The sequence below is a fragment of the Corythoichthys intestinalis genome, chromosome 19 (genome assembly GCF_030265065.1).
Source record: "Corythoichthys intestinalis isolate RoL2023-P3 chromosome 19, ASM3026506v1, whole genome shotgun sequence".
Lineage (NCBI taxonomy): Eukaryota > Metazoa > Chordata > Actinopteri > Syngnathiformes > Syngnathidae > Corythoichthys > Corythoichthys intestinalis.
In genome coordinates this window covers 33,436,277-33,456,352 of record NC_080413.1, presented here as the reverse complement: position 1 = coordinate 33,456,352, position 20,076 = coordinate 33,436,277, and the positions used below count along the sequence as shown (strand labels likewise).

Sequence of the window (20,076 nt, the reverse complement as noted above, 5' to 3'; positions counted from 1 at the left end):
GGTCTATAACCTATTACATGACTATACAGTATTAGGCTAAAAAGATGACACGAAAATAATCAAATTCAGACCAGAGCAACACTATGAAACATCACCCTTCCAAAGAACATGAGTGTCCTCTAGTGGTGAAAAAGCATTGTTACCTCTGATTAATATAATGGAGTCATGTGGTTATTGTTGCGACATCTCATTGGTCAACTTAGACGGCCACTGTCGGCATCTCTGGTAAAAAAAAAAATAAAAGTCAATATGTAGAATAAAGACGAAAAATATCATGACTAGTGTAGCCCAAAGTAGTGGAGTAAGAAGTGTTTAATCACAAATCTACTCAAGTAAAAGTAAAAAGTTGCGGGGTAAAACTACTCTAAGAAGTACATTTTTTTTAAGCTACTTAAGTAAATGTAACCCGTTGCTACCCACCTCTGGGCGTGGGACGGTATTAAATTCTGACTACACAATAACCTTGTGCAAAATTATCACGTTATTGCGACTGTAGCAAATGTTTTTAGATGATTTTTGCCTGGTATTTGTCTTGAGACATGTTTTGCATTGATCTGTTGTCATTCTTTCTCATAGCCAACATCAATGAGAGCCATCCGAGCTCGATACGATCCTTTCCTTCAAACCAGGCACCGTGTGGAGCAGGTCAGTCATTCTGTATGCTTTTGGTGATGATGTAAGTTAGTGTCCCAGTATGCAAAGCACCATCACACAACTTTAATGGAAACTTTATCCATTTAATCTCACTGTACTGTAGGGCTGCAGCTATCGATTGTTTTAGAAGTTGATTAATCGATTAACTATTTAGTTCGAATAATCGAGTAATCAGATAAGGAACACAAAAAAATTAAAATACTTGAGCTGAGCCTCAAACGGTATAAAAAAAAAATTAGGATCTATGTACAACAAAAGAACAGTTGGCTAACTTACATAGCAAAAGTCAGCCAGCTAACGTTTTTTTTTACTATGCCCTTAACAAATGGTTCAGACACATATTCCCACAAAAAATGGCTAAATGTACCAATAAACTAAATTACAAGTGCATTAAAAAAACATTAGCTCAACAAAAACTTAGCTTATGTTGGTCTTAACAGGGAGCAGATGGATTCAGCCATGTGGAATGAGGTAGACTAGAGGGCCGTGTCTTTTTCTCTAATCGAATATTCGAGTTAATCGATTAATCGTTGCAACACTACTGTACTGTTTCCAATTCACCTAAACTATAACAACACAGTCATCGCCATACAAGGGTCTAAGACTGGGATCGGAAACCCGTGTCTTGAGAGACGCATGCGCCTCTTTAGCGCTGCCTTAGTAGCTCCTTGGAGCGTATTAAAAATGTTTAAAAATGGAAAAAGTTGGGAGAAGGAAATATATGTATATATATATATAAATATATTATATATAATATATATATATATATATATATATATATATATATATATATATATGTATATATATATATTTGTATATATGTGTATGTATATATGTATATGTTTAAACATGGTTTCTGTTGGAGGACAAACATGACAAACAATCTTAACGTTTTCCAATGCTGTAAAAATGTGTAGAATAAATACTACATTTCAACATTTTTGTCAACTAAGTTTTGCGTCAGCCTGCGACGCACGTTTCTATCAGCAGGGCGGCTGTTGTATGTAAACGAACCGGCGACTATTTACTGCGGTGAACTGAGCGGCAGTTTCAAATTCCTTTCAGATCACCTATTTGCAGACTTCAAAAATAAAACCGAGATAATACAGAAAATCAAATACATGTCTCTTGCACTAAGACAGTTAAGGAAATGGCCATAAAAATGGCAGGCAACTTCACCAATCAGCAAATCTTGGACATGAATTCAGCGGCAGCATACCGTACTCTGATGCATCGTTTGCTGTGACCAATATTGAACACCCACCACCTTTATGCAGGTACGTGAACTCCGATTACCGGTATATACTTTACCTTTTTCAAAAGGGTGCTGTTTTATAAAAGCAAGCTGTGTTTTGTTGAACTATGTTGGAAACATAAGGTGCACATTCTATTTTGTTGTTGTTTTTTTCGAACCTTCAAAATACAAATGACATCAAAATTTGGATTTCTGTATTGCATTTCTTTAATTTTATCAAAGCAATTAATCATAATTGGAGCTGCAACGATCAATCGATTAACTCGAGTATTCTATTAGAAAAAAAGATTTGAATGAAATTTTGCTGCTTCCAGTATTCGTTTAATTAAATTGGCGTTGTAATGGTTTGTTTTGAAAGTGTTTGCATTTGGTTTTATTGATTTGAGTGAATACACGGCCCTCTAGTCTACCTCATTTCACATGGCTGACTATCTGATCCCTCTTGAAACCAACATAAGCTAATGAGCTAATTTTTTTTAATGCATTCGGAATTTAGTTTATAGGTATAATTAGCCATTTTTTGTGGAATATGTGTCCAAACCGTTTGTTAAGAGCGTTGTAAAAAAAAAAACGTAAGCATTTTATTGCATTTAGGCTAGCCGACTTTTGCTATATAGCAGACATGTCCAAAGTGCGGCCCGTGGGCCAAATGCGGCCCGTGGTCAAATTTCATCCGGCCCCCAGCCTCTGTCATAAGATCAATAACGTCTGGCCTGCACACAGACTTAATAAATTGGTCAGTAGTACTGTTACCAGCATATGAAGTAGCTTACACATTAAATGCTGATCCCCATTTACCCACTAAAAGGCAGCAGCCCTTCAAGCAACATTACCCCGTGTGACCCTTGACTTCCAATTTTCTAAAATGGCAACAATCAACAACAACAACAACAAAGTGAACTGCGACAGCTGACGCTTCAAGGATAGGTGGAAAATGGATTTCTTCACTAAAATACGCAACAACTGTGCCTGCCTCATTTGCAAAGAAACAGTCGCTGTTTTTAAAGAGTTTAATGTGAGGCGATATTACCAAACAAGACAAGCTGACATGTACGACAAGATTACAGGGAAGATGCGCAGCGAGAAATTGAAGAAACTTGAAGCTAGTTTAATTTCACAGCAGCAGTATTTCGCAGGATCCTGAGAATCGAAAGAGAACGCCACAAAGGCTAGTTGCGAGATTGTAGAAATTATTAATTAGAAAAAAAAAATAAAGCAAATGTGACACACAGAATGGCTTGCTAAAATTTGCTTAAACATTGTTCTACGTAAAGTACGTCAGCCCAGGTTGGCCCCCCACATTTTTACCACACCAAATCTGGCCCCCTTTACAAAAGGTTTGGACACCCCTGCTATATAGTTAGCCAACTGTTCTTTTGTTGTACATAGATCCTCAGTTTTTTTTTTTTAATATCGTTTGAGGCTCAGCTCAGGTATTTTAATTTTTTATGTTCCTTATCCGATTACTCCATTATTCGAACTAAATAGTTCATCGATTAATCGACTACTAAAATAATCGATAGCTGCAGCCCTAAACATAATTCATTAATATTGTAATGAAGTTAAACTTGAGGCAGTATCGTACAAAAACAAGTAGTCACATTGTGTGTGATTCTTCTATAAGGTTTTTAATTTTTTGCGGCTCCAGACATAATTGTTTTTTTGTCATTTTGGCCGAATATGGCTCTTTCAACATTTTGGTTGCCGGCCCCTGGTCTAAGAAATGTGAACAAACATGAACAGAACTTTTAATTTTCCATTCACAATGCAGGCCTCTGTGTAATGACTAGAAGCTTTATTTGGTTTATTAATGCCGTGCATTAAATGATAAATTAAGTGTATTGTGTAAGGGAATGAGAATTGTTGGAGGTACATTAATCAACTGTCCTATTATAATAGTTTTTTAACAGAGCACTTTGTCGGACTTGCGTGAATCTGCTGGCAAAATTGAAAATCACTTATGAGCTGCTGCTCCACTGAGCCCGCTATGATGCCCTGTAATGATACTCAAACATAACATTGAACAGATAATCTAAACCAGTGATTGCTAGCCAGGGTGCCTTGGCACACAGTGTGCAGTGAGAGATCATCAGTGATGCTGCAATTTTTACTTAATTTGTCCAAGAAATGCGTATTAATTACAACAATATTTTGATTCTACAATATTTTACTATATAAACATAAAAACAAGCTCTTTTCATCCTTCTGCTATGAATTGAACTGAGTTTATTATTAGCAGACGTCCAATTCGGATTGGGCGTCTATGGCGGTCAATGGCAAACAATAAGTTTAATTTTGGGGCATTTCAGGTCATTTGCTGTTGATTTTCAGTCACTTCCTTTTGATTTTGGGGCATTTCTGGGTCACTTCTTGTTGATTTTGGGTTACAGAACAGGAAGTGACGCGGGGATCTCCCCAAATGAATAGACAGCGACTCAAACCCAACAGGAAGTGACCTGTAAATGACCTAAAAAGAACAGAAAGTGACCTGTAAATGCCCTGAAGATCGGGAAGACTGGCTGCGAATGCTCTGGTTTCGAATGAACTACGTTCATTCGCCCCTCCAGTATAAATGGATTGGGTGTCTCGCGACGTCAATGGCAGCCATTGAGTTAACAGAGACACTATTCTAGTGGAAGATTTTGGTAGCAACTTGATGGTTCCTTTTGTTTGTTTAAATAGTGACACCTTCTTAAAACCGTATATCGTGGCAGGAGCATATCGATATCCCTTTGGGATACAAAGTACCACAATGTATCGCCATTTCAATATTTGGTCACACCCCTATCTGTACTAGTCATATATAGGAACTGACAAAACTCCTGTTTATTTACCTTTTGACATTAATACAAGAATAATTGCTGAGTTTCCTGAGTGTGTATTAGCTTTGTCGTTAATGAAATAATCTTAGATTTAACAAAAAGTATGCACTTTTTTTTGTAAAAAGACGAGATATTTGTGATCATAGAACTTTTAATTATTCTGATATATTAGTTATTTAGACCTTTAAATTTTATTTGTAGTGGTCTCATTTAGTGAATCTTGCAGAAATCCATCCTTTTTACTGTTGGTCACAATATGCAGTCTGAATTTTTTCCCCCTCACATCTTATTTGTCTCTTATTAGGAAAACAAATGTCAACTATGGGGCTTGCCTTTATGTATGATTGAAATAAAATTAAATGTCGGAATTTGTCTCATTTTAGGAAAAAGAAATCTCAACTAGGGAAAACTTGCTTTAATATACAGTATTATTGAAATACAATTAAATGTCGGCTGGAACAGAATGTTCAGCAGCAGCTGAGTTTTGAAATTATGTCTCTTTGACACCAGAGGTCGCTTTTTTACCTAGTCATCTGATAAAAATGTTGCTTGTGAATTTTTTTCCACTTTTTCTTTCTTTTTATTTATTTATTTATTTTTGACAGATGGTAGTCCTTATAACTTTTGGTATTCTGCATCTCCAATAACTGTTTGTAATCTTTTGGTTTCACAAAATTGTGCTCAGCAATTTGTATTTATGTTTTTGTGTGATCTTCAGCTAAAGCAGCTCGGCCACAGTGTTGACAAGGTGGAATTCATTGTGATGGGTGGGACCTTTATGGCGCTGTCCGAAGACTACAGAGATTACTTCATTCGGAATCTCCACGATGCTTTGTCAGGACATACTTCAAACAACGTAGCAGAGGCTGTAAGGTACTCAAAAATTTCATTCTCAGTATTTGTTTTTGACTCTCGCATGCTACAGTTTATATGGATTAAACACACACCCCTACACACACAAAAAACGTTGCATGAAACTTTAGAAGGACTTCAGTAAATGAATGAACGAATGGATGAATTAATGCTTTATTTTGGACATATGCCAATAAAAGTTTCATCATACATTCTCGTCAGTAATAAAATAAAACTAATTTTAGTATTCTTGAAACTTCTTGAATCTAATTTGACTCAAACTCAGTGAACAACTAAAGAATTAAAGAGGCACTACACTAACAATATGGAAAAGAACACATTTTCAGCAATACAAGGGTATACAATAAGCCTGCACAATAAATCGTTATATATACAGTGGTACCTCTGCTTACGAATGTCTCTACATATGGACTTTTCAAGTTAAGACATGCCTCAATGGGAAAATATTAAATAATTTCAGGATACCAAAGGCAACAATACAGTATGGGCCGCTTCTCCCAACTCCCAGAGTTCATAGAACGTAACATATTTATAACTGCTCTGTCATTAGCGATGGCCTAGCATCTTCCTGGCATCCAATTGGCTAAGAGGGACCTCTACTGTATGTGTATGCGTGTATTTCAGCATCCTTTTCATTTGCCCCTCGGGCCATGAGGTGTCCCAACAACTTTACGTGAGTGTATTAACTTCTATTATTTTTTATTCTTTACTTTACTGTATTCTTAGTTTTTTTTTATATTATGCACAAGTCTCATTTTATGTTTTCTTGTGCAATGTACTAATTGCAACATGTATTTGTTACGTTTTGATTGAATTTTCAGTTTACGAAACTACTTCCAGAACCAATTAATTTCTTAAGCAGAGGTACCACTGTACTTGGTGAGTACACTGCAAAAACACACCTCCTTAAAATGAGTTTAATTCCCTTGTTTTCAGTGTAAATCTACATGAAATTAATGAAATTATCTGCCAGTGCTTCAAAATAGTTTTACTCACTTAGATTTCTTGAAATAAAAAAAAAATAGCTAGCTGAAAATAAGCTTAACAGGTTTATTTTAAGCAATAAATTAGTATATTTATTCTTAAAAAAAAAAAGCTTGTTTGTCAGAAATGTTCTTAATTCAAGAAGTTATGGTTCAAAACATTATTTGAAAGCAAATTTTTCTTGATTTAAGTGAAAAATGACCAACTTTGATATATGGACTTAATAAGAGCCAATAGAAATATTTACTTAAGTGGAATAATATGACGCATTAATCTGTTAACTAGTCTTAAACACTCAAAACAAGATGGAGAAAATTATATATATATTTTAAAAAAATAACCTGATTATGCCATTATAAATTTGCAGTATTGATACAACTCATTTAAATTTAACATTTTAATTGTTTAAAAAAAAAAAATCCCACTGACATGGCATCTTGTTATGTCCAAGATTCAGCTATCAATGACTTGAAAACTACAGCTCATAATTTAATGTCCTGAAATAGATTAATAAGAATGTCCTTTTTTACAATGAGGAAAATAAGTGTTTGAACATCCTGCAATTTTACAAGTTCTCCAATTTATAAATGATGGGCGGGTTTGAAATTTTCATGGTAGGTGCTTGTCCACTGTGAGAGACTAAATCAAAAAAAAAATTCAGAAATTCCAGTGTATGATTTTTTTAAACAATTTATTTGTAATATACTGCTGCAAATAAGTATTTGAACACCTGTCTATTAGTTAGAATTGTAAGCCTCAAAGACCTGTTAGTCGCCTTTAAAATGTCTACCTACACTCCACCTGTTCTCCTAAATAGGTGGAGTGGAGGTGGACTTTTTAAGTCTGACTTTTTGACTTGAGGCGGTTAGCTGCATGAACAGTAAACACCTGTCCACACCATACACCCCACAGAGCTGGCCAAAGACGAGAGAAAGAGTTACGAGTCAGTTGCCAAGCAGCTTGGTGAGTTAAGATCCACTGTTGGAGCAATTAATTTATTAGAAAATGGAAGAAGCTAAACATTACTGTCAATCTCCCTCAGACTGGGGCTCAATGCAAGATTTACCTCGTAGGGTCTCACTGAGCCTAAGAATTGTGAGGAATCAGTTAAGAACTACACAGGAGGAGCTGGTCAATGACCTAAAAGGAGCTGGGACCACCTTTTCCAAGGTTACTGTTGGTAATACACTAAGACGTCATGGTTTAAAATCATGCATGGCACGGAAGGTTCCCCTGCTTAAACCAGCACATGTCCAGGCCAGTTTTAAGTTTGCCAATGACCATTTGGATGATCCAGAGGAGTCATGGGAGAAAATCCAATGGGCGCATGAGATCAAAATTGAACTTTTTGGTCTCATAGTGTTTGGAGAAGAATAAGAGTATCATCCCAAGAACACCATCCCCACTGTGAAGCATGGGGGTGGTAGCATCATGCTTTGGAGGTGTTTTTCTGCACATGGGACTGGATGACTGCACTGTGTTAAGGTGAAGATGGCCAGGGCCATGTATTGTAAGATTTGGGGGAATAACCTCCCTTCCTCCTTCCCTCCGTCAGTTAGAGCATTAAAAATGGGTCATGACTGGGTCTTCCAACATGACAATGACCTGAAGCAGACAGCCAGAATAACCAAGGAGTGGCTCCGTAAAAAGCATATCAAGGTTTTGGACGGGCCTAGCCAGTCTCCAGACCTAAATCCAATAGGAAATCTTTGGAGGAAGCTCAAACTCCGTGTTTCTCAGTGACAGTCCAGAAACCTGATTGATCTATTGAAGATCTGTGTGGAGCAGTGGTGCAAAATCCCTGCTGCAGTGTGTGCAAACTTGGTGAAAAGTTACAGGAAACGCTTGACCTTTGTAATTGTTAACGAAGGCTACTGTACCAACTATTGACATCGCTTTTCTTAGATGTTCAAATACTTATTTGCAGCTGTATAATACAAAAAAAATTGTTAAAAAGCTGTGATTTCTAGATTTTATTTTTTAGATTGTCTCTCACAGTGGACAGGCACCTAAGATGAAAATTTCAAACCCGCCCATCATTTCCAAGCGGGAAAACTTGCAAAATCACAGGGTGTTCAAATACTTATTTTCCTCACTGTATGTGTGTGCCAAATTTCAGAAGAAAATATTACAGCATTTTGAAATTACCTAAATGTATAGACAGTCATATATTGTAAACCACATAAGGTGGAAACATAATTACACACAATGTAATAAATTAGAAAGTATACAATTTTATTGCTGTAAACTCATAAGAAAGATGAGTGTGTGACCTGGTTGAAATTTGTCATCTATGTGGTTTGTGATTTGATTGACATCACTCATGTAAGTCAAGTTCTATTATTTCCTTCATGAATTGTCTCTAAATCTACAAAATACTAACTAAACACAAACACTTACTGTTGACCAACATGCTTGATTTTTATCGACCCTTGATAAATGTTTGATCTTTCTGCAGACACTAGAGAGAGCTGTTTCACCATCTGTTATATTCTTGTTCAGGCAAAATTGCAATTCAAGATAGGGGCTAAATGTATCTTTAAGGTTTTTGGGAATACATACAGTGTATCACAAAAGTGAGTACACCCCTCACAGATATTTAAGTATATCTTTTCATGGGACAACACTGACAAAATGACACTTTGACACAATGAAAAGTAGTATGTGTGCAGCTTATATAATAGAGTTAATTTATTTTCCCCTCAAAATATAGCCATTAATATCTAAACGCCTGGCAACAAAAGTGAGTACACCCCTTAGTGAAAGTTGTCAATACTAACATACAACATGTCAACTGTCAATATTTTGTGTGGCCACCGCTGTTATCCAGAACTGCCTTTACTCTCCTGGGCATAGAGTTGACCAGAGCTTCACAGGTTGCCACTGGAATGCTCTTCCACTCCTCCATGACGACGTTGTGGAGCTGACGGATATTTGAGACTTTGCGCTCCTCCACCTTCCGCTTGAGGATCCCCCAAAGATGTTCTATTGGGTTCAAGTCTGGAGACATTCTTGGCCAGTCCATCACCCTCTTCAGTAAAGTAGTGGTCATCTTGGAGGTGTGTTTGTGGTCATTGTCATGCTGGAACACTGCCCTGCGACCTAGTTTCTGGAAGAAGGGGATAATGCTCTGCTGCAGTATTTCAAAGTACATGTTGGAGTTCATGTTTCCCTCATTGGAATGTAACTCTCCAACACCTGCAGCACTCATGCAGCCCCAGACCATGACATTCCCATCACCATGCTTGACTGTAGGCATGACACACTTATCTTTGTACTCCTCACCTGGTCGCCGCCACACATGCTCGAGACTATCGGAACCAAACAAATTAATCGTCGTCTCATCAGACCATAAGACATGGTTCCAGTAATCCATGTGCTTTGTTGACATGTCTTCAGCAAACTGTTTGCGGGCTTTCTTGTGTACAGTCTTCAGTAGAGGCTTCCTCCTTGGGTGACAGCCATGCACACCGATTTGATGTCGAGTGCGGCGTATGGTCTGAGCACTAACAGGCTGACCCCCCACCTCTTCAATCTCTGCAGCAATGCTGACAGCACTCCTGTAGGGCTGCAGCTATCGAATATTTTAGTAATCAAGTAATCGACTGAAAATTCTATCGATTAATCAAATAATCGGATAAAACATATATTTTTAGGTGAAGAGCAATTATAAATATACATGAGAAAATAAGGCATTTCATATAATATTTAACCATTTTCAGTCAATCAATGTCTTTATTTTCGATGTGCATTGTTGAAAACAGCCAACAATTGCATCTCAGATGTAACTAGAATTAAAAAAAAGACTAATTTACAGCTTTCACTCAAAAAACTTTTAGATCTTATAAAAAAATATATATACATATATATTGCTTACCTAAAAATGCCATCACGCTTGATAACACGCATCACTTAAAAGTGATGTTTCAATTTAATTTCTATTTGTGTCAAGCTATATTTAAGTTTCAGTTAAGTTTAAAGTTACCGTATTTTTCGGACTATAAGTCGCACCTGAGTATAAGTTGCACCAGCCATAAAATGCCCAACGAAGAGGAAAAAAACATATAGAAGTCACACCGCAGTATAAGTTGCAATTTTGAGGGAGATTTACTTGATAAAATCGAACACATAGAACAAATACGTCATCTTTAAAGGCAATTTAAAATAAAAATATAATAAAGAAAAACATGCTGAATAAGTGTACAGTATGATAATGTTACATGATGCAAGAACAACAAAATGCAAACGTGGCCGGTATGGAAATGTAATCATTGCTATTAAGAGTTATTCAGATAAATATAGCATAAAGAACAAGCTAACAAGTTTACCAAACCATGAGTGTCACTCCAAAACACCAAAATTACATGTGAAATGATATAATAATCTGTTAAATAATTTCACGTACAGTGGGGAGAACAAGTATTTGATACACTGACAATGGGAAAACCCATTGGCAGTGTATCAAATACTTGCTCTCCCCACTGTATAAGTCGCACCCCCAACCAAAGTATGAAGAAAAAAAAACTGCGACTCATAGTTCGAAAAATACGGTAGTCTAAACTGTCAGTACTGATAGGATTTTGAGTTTTTGCAGTGTTCAAAATAAATGTATGATACCTGCTGTATTGGAGCACATTAGGGACCAGGGCTACTTGGTGTTTTATCCAGCAATGACTACTGAGCTAAAATTGACAGTTAGCATTGTTAAGTTTTTATTTTACACCCTCATCACTCTGCAGCACTATGTTTTCACAGATTAAATAAAGCCTGTATGTAAGACACGTTAGCCACGCATCGACAGTGGTCATAATTAATAGAAACCTCGCCCTCCGCAGGGCTAACGTTATGTGAGCGAGTGACAGTAACGTTAAACTTATTTTTTAGCGCTTAGAAGTCTACTGCTTTAAGATGGCGGCTGTTTACTAACGCCGCTGACTATATCATTTCGCATCTAGTTCAACATACATGTGATCGCTATGAGACGCATCAGACGTTACCTGCTACCACCGTAGCATCATGTGGGCTAGGTTTTAGCAACGTCGGCGTCGTTTGTAGCAGCTGTCGGCTACAGTGATTTTTTAAAATTTTTTTATTGCTTCTTCTTCTACGCACGTGACATTAGCGCGTTGTCCAGCATTAAAAGTAGTCCGGGCAAAACGTGATGCTTAGAGCTGTCAAAATTAAACGATTACTCGAGGTGAATAAAATTACTCGCATCAGTTTTTAAACTCAAGTTACTTGAGTTGCTCGAGTATTCATTTCAGCTCTACACTCCTGCGACGACCTTTCAAAGAAAGCATTTGGATGTGACGCTCGGCACGTGCACTAAGCTTCGGCTGAACGGTTGGACGACCAACCCGAGGCCTGTTCTGAGTGGACCCTGCTCTTTTAAAACGCTGGATGATCTTACCCACTGTGCTGTAGCTCAGTTTCAGGGTGTTGGCAATCTTCTTGTAGCCTTGGCCATCTTCATGTAGCGCAACATTACGTCTTTTAAGATCCTCAGAGAGTTCTTTGGCATGTGATGCCATGTTGGAACTTTCATTGACCAGTATGAGAGAGTGTGAGAGCTGCACTACAAATTTGAATACACCTGCTCCCTATGCACACCTGGGTCTAGTAACACTAATGAGTCACGTGACATTTTGGAGGGAAAATGACAAGCAGTACTCAATTTGGACATTTAGGGATGTAGTTTCTACGGGGTGTACTCACTTTTGTTGCCAGGGGTTTAGATATTAATGGCTTTATTTTGAGGGGAAAATAAATTAACTCTATTATATAAGCTGCACACAGACTACTTTTCATTGTGTCAATGTGTTATTTTGTCAGTGTTGTCCCATGAAAAGATATACTGAAATATCTGCAGAAATGCGAGGGGTGTACTTACTTTTGTGATATACTGTAGCTTGTTAGCCAATCTTGATTTCAGGCGAAGTGCACCCTGTACTTGCAGCTACTCATGAGTGTCGAAAACACATAAAAACTGACCATTTGCTCAGTCTTGACATAAACTCACCACAACAGCAACAATTTCATCAGATGAGGGACAATTCCATTAGATGCAGGTTTAATGCTAGTGTCAGCAGACTCAATTAGACGTCTGATCCAAAATTCAGGAGAAATACAGCCAGCTCTTGTTTTTTGGGGGCTCCTTCCATTGATTTTTCACTTAGTGAGGTACTGAGCTTTGAATGAAAGCGGGCCCATGCCTGCTCAGAATGGATGAGTAGCAACTTTGAGGAAAAGATTAAAGTCAAAGTAGAATTACGCATTTATTCAGGAGTAAAGACGTCAGACGATTTGGACCAAATAATAGCTTTTTCACAGGACTTTGTTTGTTTACTCGTCTAAAGTCTGATAAGACCAAAGAGGGCAGTTTGGTTGTGCGTCATTTTCCCGGCATATGTATGCGTTTACCATTTGTGCGTGTGTGTTTAAGAAAAGGCTTATCAGCTATCAGCAGGCCTTTGTTAAGATTCTTTGATTGCAGTAATTGCTATGGAGTTTCAGTGGCAATGGGGACAAGCTTGATGTGTATGTTTATGTGTTCATAGGATGTGTGACCACGTTTGACACTCACCTCTTGCCATGGCCACTCTGCTCCATATCTTTTCACATCAGCGAGATACCTCAAGATAATCACCTAAGATAATAGACTTCTTATTGATTCATTTCACACAATCTGATTGTCCTCTCGGCAGCACAAACTGCTATAATTGGTGTAGATCGGTCAGCAGACTGTAAAAGATGGATATTTACTGCCAGCGCCTACAGAATCAGAAGAAATATGAGCTGGCATGAGGGGAGCTAATAGTCATTGGAAAATGAAAGCAGGCTGTTGTGACAGAGATTTTGGTTCATATAGCTGTTAAAAGGGCTTTGGGGGAAAAATGAATACGGTACAGCAAGGTATGTTAATTTTGTAATTGATTGGGGGAAAAAAAAAAAAAAATTGGGGGACAGGAGGGGGTGATGGCGGGTGCCGGGAAGGAGAAGGGGAATCGCTTCCCCGTCCCCCCCAGCCTACCACTGCCCCGCCAACGCTTCTGCAGCTGACCGTCCATCGGGACTGCTTGCTTGGGCCGCAGCTGAAACTTGCTCGCCGCCGGAGGCTGGCCGATCGGTGTAGGCAATCACTACCGCAGGCATGTGTAACATGAGTCGGGTAGTTTTGTGTGATTTTTCGTGTTCGAAAGGCGAGGAAGAGACTAGACTAATTAGCCGCTCGGTTCGGGTTAGCATGTACCCTAGTTTTCATGCCTCTCTCACGCTCTTCCTCCGTTGCTGAGGACGGAGCAGGGGAATGAACGTCGAAAATGACTCATTCTTGGCGGACAAACCGGCCAAAATGGGACAGCTTGTCACACGCCATGGTCGCTGGCCAATGAAGACAAGCACTGCCTGCTTCCCCACAGCAAGCATTGTCACCCACAAAAGGCAAGCCACCTCCGTCCAATGGTCCCTCGATTGTCGGACCTGTTTTGCCCATTCGTCGCGGTGAGCAGGATCTTTTGGAAACCCAAAAAGGCTTATACCAATCTCCCTGGTGTAGCAAGAAAAGCCTGCAGCACATTGTTCTAGCGCAGTGCTTCTCAATTATTTTCTGTTACGCCCCCCCCAAGCAAGACGTAAATGTTTCGCGCCCCCCCAAACTCTCCGCCGCCACTGTAAATAGTATTATTCGTCTATAAAATTACTATTATAAATACGCATCTGCCTAACATTGTGTCCTTTTTTTCTAATAAAGAAAAAAAGTAACAGATCAACTTATAATAAAGTATAACTTTATTAACATTGTTTTGTTTGTAACAGAGAAGACTTGACGTGCATCAATTTGCCTGAATTTAAAAAAAAAAAAAAGTCACATTCAAACTGTAAAAATACACTCAAGGTATTTTTGACCATTTGATACAGAAAAATAAAATGTAATAAAATCCGTAAATAATAACAAATTCAAATTGATTAGAAACATTTACTCATGAGGACAATATGCCAAAAAATTTGACCGAAAAAACAAAAATGAATAAAGGAAAAAAAGAGTGTCCTTGGACAGAAGGACAGTTTTTATTTTTGCTGCTCACACTCAGTATTACCTCCTTTGCAATGGTGTGGAGTCATTATGCAATGAGCATGCTAACAATGCTCACTGGTTTACTGATATAACACTGACAAAGCAGGACTATTGTTGGCAATATTCGGCACGTTTTCGCTGAAAAACAATCAAGCGGCTTATCAATGAGATTGGGGTCGAATGTCTTTAAGTGGCGTCTTAATTGATTTGGCTTCTGGCAGTCCGCTATAATTATTTTCAGACACAGTAAACAGTAGTCTTTCCTCATCACCCCACTGTATTAAAAGTCAAAGCTAAAAGGCAAACGGCCCGAAAAAAGCGCATTCTCGGCGGCCGAGGTAGAACCGTAGGTGAGGGCGGTCGTCGTGACGATCCCAAGCCGAAAATGGCACTTCTCGGGCGGCGACGTGAGAACCGGACAAGACAGTGGGTCGCTGTGTGAGTGAGTCCGGTCGGAAAACGGCTTTCGAAAACGGCGGCGGCGCACTGCTCTTCATGTCTGTTTTCTGTGTGCTGAGTGCTCTTCCTTAGTTCAAAAATACTGCACGCACTCTGAAAATGAGAGCGCCACTGCCACCCACTGAGTGGATGTGCAAGTACACTTTATTCCAGTCCGGCAAAAAAAGAAAAAAGAAAAAAGCATGTTCCCCGAGGACACATGCGCCCCCCCTGGCATCGCTCTGCGCCCCCCCAGGGGGGCGCGCCCCACTACTTGAGAAGTACTGTTCTAGCGTAACGCAAAAAATAAACGAATTGATCCGCAAAATCGGCTGAATCCGCAGTCCTTCTGCATACAATAGTATGGCTGTATAGTGGAGATGATCTCGTTCACCTTTGTCACATCCGCCTTCTTCCTCAACCAGGGACTCTAGCCAGAAGTCACTCATTTTAATGGCGCAGGATTCAAAACGTTGAATAAATATATCAACCACTTCCACTCACAGCCAAGCGGTCCGTTTCCTCTCAGGAGCATTAAATACCGTAATATGAAATAAACATGCTTTCTGTTGTCATATGCACTTTAAAACTAGAAGAATTTTCATCATTTTCACATTGGGATAGGCCTGACCTATATTGGAAAAAACTAACATTGCAATACATATTGCCAATGAGATGTTTAAACGATACATCATTCAGGCCTTGTTACCAATTTGAAGTTAAAAAATATCAGTAAGATGATCAAAATGTCATAGTTGTGTGGCCTATATTGAAAGTTTAGATTTTTTTTAATGAGTGAAAATAGTTACTGTAGGATAGATGCATTTAAGTGGACTTGTTTTGTTAAAATGGATCACTGTAATGCGTCATTATGCATCAACAGTCAAACATCGGTTGGTAAAGCAATGATCCAATCAAATACTTTATATAAAAAGGCAACGCATCAATCAACATCATCATCTTATAGGTATTGTGTTAAAACAAGTGGTTGGTTGGTTTTTATTTTTTATTGCTTTAGATGCAATGTCACTGTTAAATGTGTACATCATATTACCGTAAATCCATCAAAAGACCTGAATTCAATCATGTCAGACTTCACAGTATTGGCATATATTGTACCGTATTGCCATTAAATTGGTTATTTACACCCCTGAATTTACCTCTATAATGTATTTTAAAAAGAAGCTTGCTTAATGGGTTAAAAAAAAAAAAAGCAAAACGGTCCTGATTGAGAGCAATTACAGCCATCATAACCGTAAAGTCTGGGACAATTAAACTAAAACATTGTACAGAAGTATAATGAGTTAGCTGATAATGCTTTCTTGGCTAACTGTATAACTAATAAGGAGCACATTTTACATTACACATAATGTAGTCCATTCATTGTTATCAAAATCCATCGGTTGGTACTGATTCTTACCTCAAAAAAAGTGAATCAATTTACAATCAAAGCTTTCTGTAAATCATTGAAATTGCTTTTTGACATGAAGAAAATACTCATTAATATCTCATTTAGCACTGTTTGCTTTGCAATCACATTTTTTGCCATCATATTAATTTTATTGCGTCTGCATGTCCTTAATGCGCAGTTAATGTTAACTCTGCGAGTAATGAGCCTTACATTCCCTCAGCATTTAAATTGATGTTGCTAAATTACCCCAAATAATGTTGCCACTGTCAAGTAAATCATCAAAAAGGCAAAGTAGAGGATTCAGGACATGTTGAATTATTAGTGGAGATCAGTGTTGTTTTCGTCAGCGATGACGCTAACGAAAATTTTTCGTCAACAAAGACTTTTTTTCATGACGAGCTAAAAACTTGTTTTTGGGAGACTATACCATAACGAGACGAATGCCAGTTTTCGTCTGACAGGATGAGAACGAAACGAAAATGCGCAACAGTTTCCGTCACATGTTGACAATGTGTGACATTTATGTGTAGTTAGCATGCATTGTAGCAGTGTCTGGTTGTGTCTGTGCCCCCACTTCCCGACTCTCACTAGTGTGTTGTTTCCAATGCAGGCTTGCACACACGGTAAGATTTGTTTTCTTGGCCAGAGACAATATGCAATATTCCTTTAGGTTAAAGTTCTGTGGTGTGTATGATCATCACACACTAAATGTAACTTGTAGCCTTAGCATAGAGTTTGCATTCGTATTAGGCTAATGCTAACAGTGAACGTCCTCTTAAACTCACAATTATTTTTTACATACAGTTTGTGGTGTACAGGTGGGTGTAATTTATTGAAAATAACGTACTGTTTTCCTCCTGAATGTGTATAATCACCAAATTGGCGTTGTCCTTGTAGATGCTACAAAATGTGCTCGTCTGTCAATGCTCATTCGAAATAGTTGGAAACTTTTACTTTTGGAGTAATTTTTTAAAATTTCACAGACGAAAACATTTTTTAGTAAATGTCGACTAAAACTAGACAAAATACATCTTGAGTTTTCCTCAAAATAAACCCGACGAAAACAAACACATTTTGAGATTGCCCGAATATGACTTAGACTAATAAGTATTATTGTCCAAAATATTAGGACTAAGACCAAAATTAAAAGGGCTGCCAAAAACAACACTGTGGAGATTAAAACAGTGATTCGTATCTTATCGATACTATAATTTAAATTATTAGCCATTCGTTGAAGGATTATTATAAAAAGTGTTTTTTCCTCTGGGCAACACACACACTTCCACCAGGCTTGTCGAACGTGCGGGTCGTAGTCTCGGACAGTGAGAAAAGCTGGATAAAAGGACAGATTCTTCTGATGTAATTATTTAAATGTAACATTCACAGGTACTCTGAGCGCAGTAACACCAAATGTGTAGGAATCACTATTGAGACGCGTCCTGATTACTGCTTGAAGAGACATCTGAGTGACATGCTGGGCTACGGCTGCACACGACTGGAGATCGGTGTCCAGAGTGTGTATGAAGACGTGGCTAGAGACACGAACAGGTCAGTTGGCTGATTGCAAGAGTCTGCAAGATATAGCAAAGACATGGCCTTACGATGTTTGTTTATGCATGTGCACGTATGTCTGTAGAGGCCATACAGTTCGAGCCGTGTGCGAGTCTTTCCACCTTGCGAAAGATGCTGGATTTAAAGTGGTGGCCCACATGATGCCAGACCTGCCAAATGTCGGGATCGAGAGAGATGTGGAACAGTTTATTGTAAGTCTACTTTTATTATTTTTATTGTTGTTGTTTCTAATTTAGTTTCGGGTAGATGGCAAACGGAGAAGTGATTTATAGGGACAGTGAGATGGGGAGAGAGGAGTAAAAAGGGTAAGTTGAACCACCCCTTGTATCTAGGTAGCTGTACACAAACTGTGTCATGTGACCATAAATGGCGTACCGCACGCATGCTAGTTTTAGACCGTGACGTCGCTTCGTAAAGCAGGAGTGGGACATTATAGACCCGCCCTCGTATAGAAACCATTGAAATTGTGCTACTTTTCTCCATTAATCTTTCAAAAACGAACATTCCGATCGCACATTGCTTTTTTGGAACTTGTAGAAACGACTCTAGACATTACGACATATGAAGGATGTTTTCTTCATACGTTTCCCGAAACCAAAAATGTGAAGACTGAATCAACTTGCTCGGACTTTTAACGCTAGCTCGGCAGTAAACATTCATGCAGGAAACATTTTGTTGAGTTGGCATTGTCTTTCAGAGGACAAAGAGGTAAGCAATTTTGATATTTTTTACGTATTTTTTAGCGTGACGTGTCGTGCTGCTTCTGTCTGACAATAAATGACCCGAAAGGAATTAAAATTGTATCTGACTGCCACTGTTACATTTTCTGTTGTTAAAAAAAAAAAAACTTTAGTCAGGGGGAAGTGTAAATAAGTTCTAGAATTAAGATTTGTTAACAATGAAAAAATTAAAAGTGTTTGTTGGCTGTCACTGAGTTGCATTTGCGAAATTACCCCCAAGAACGGTCAGAGACATAGGACAACCAGAGGATATAATATAGAAAGACAGGGCTGGTGGTAAAGGATAGCTTGTTGAAACAGGAGAATGTCATTGTCAGTCGCGTCGATAAAAAAGCTAAGGTCAGCTCGTTTTTTTTCGTCTTTTTCAGCCTTCGACACTCAAGCCATCGCTTTAACTGAATATTTTTACGTTCTTCCATATCTTTGCCAGTGAATTTGGCACCAGGGACATCATTTTTGGAGAGAATTGGTAGGTTTAGCTCTGTAAACATCTCCTTCGTACACGATTTCCATTCATTTACTATTTGGGACAAGCTCTCGTTTGTCCCCCACTTAGCAACAGTAGCTAATGTCATGAATATTAATGACCGGAAGTGACGTGTTGCTTGCGGTACGCCATACAGGAAACACCCATCATTGGGATGAGGCTAAGGGCTTGTATTACACACACACACAAACATTTTTGCATGTCAAACTAAATTTTCTGCATCTTAGTTCTTATGAGATTTCTCAACGGTAAATGGAGTTAGACTTTGTATAGCGCCTTTCCATCTTTCAAGGCACTCAAAACGCTTTGAGGCGAGGTCATCAGGGCGGGGAATCAAACCCAAAACCTCTGGGTTGGGGAACGACTACCAATGAACCAAGGCAAATTACTCTAGATCAAAAATTATAAATTGTACATGTTGGTGATTTTGTAACCTATAAAATTATGTGAATCACTTTCCTGAAGATTAGCATGAATTTCCGAGCTAGCCTTTTTTTATCCCCCCAAAATGCTGGGTATGGAGCAAATGTAGCCAATGCTATGGGGTAAATTGAGCCATCATTACATTGGCTTGGTCAACAGCCTCTTTGGATACGAGGTGAGTGCCAGATTTCTAAGAAGGATCTGAGGAATCACTAGCACCTTTGCATTCAAGGAAAATGAGTGATGTAGTGAAAAAGCTCCCTGAACTTCAATGGCGAGAGAACTGCAAGTAAATAATAATTTATAAAATTTTATAATTTTGGATAGCTTTGTCAGAAATGCA

At 38.4% G+C, this 20,076-nt stretch overlaps 2 protein-coding genes across 3 annotated transcripts in view; one reads left to right on the top strand and one right to left on the bottom strand.

The window, feature by feature from the left end:
• The window catches only part of LOC130907928 (kinesin-like protein KIF13B), a 129,488-nt gene extending 116,651 nt beyond the window's left edge, over positions 1 to 12,837 (bottom strand). The window contains exons 1-2 of one of the 2 annotated variants that reach the window (XM_057823465.1): positions 12,608 to 12,837; positions 144 to 222 (exon numbers count right to left, since the gene is read on the bottom strand). The gene's annotated coding sequence lies outside the window, so the exon portion shown is untranslated. The remainder of the gene's footprint in view (positions 1 to 143; positions 223 to 12,607) is intronic. The other variant, XM_057823464.1, reaches the window with a different exon arrangement.
• elp3 (elongator acetyltransferase complex subunit 3) overlaps positions 1 to 20,076 on the top strand; it is a 58,929-nt gene that overhangs the window by 3,442 nt on the left and 35,411 nt on the right. The window contains exons 6-9 of the mRNA XM_057823469.1: positions 577 to 645; positions 5,450 to 5,604; positions 17,898 to 18,059; positions 18,148 to 18,274. Coding sequence (XP_057679452.1) covers positions 577 to 645; positions 5,450 to 5,604; positions 17,898 to 18,059; positions 18,148 to 18,274 — 513 coding nt within the window. The remainder of the gene's footprint in view (positions 1 to 576; positions 646 to 5,449; positions 5,605 to 17,897; positions 18,060 to 18,147; positions 18,275 to 20,076) is intronic.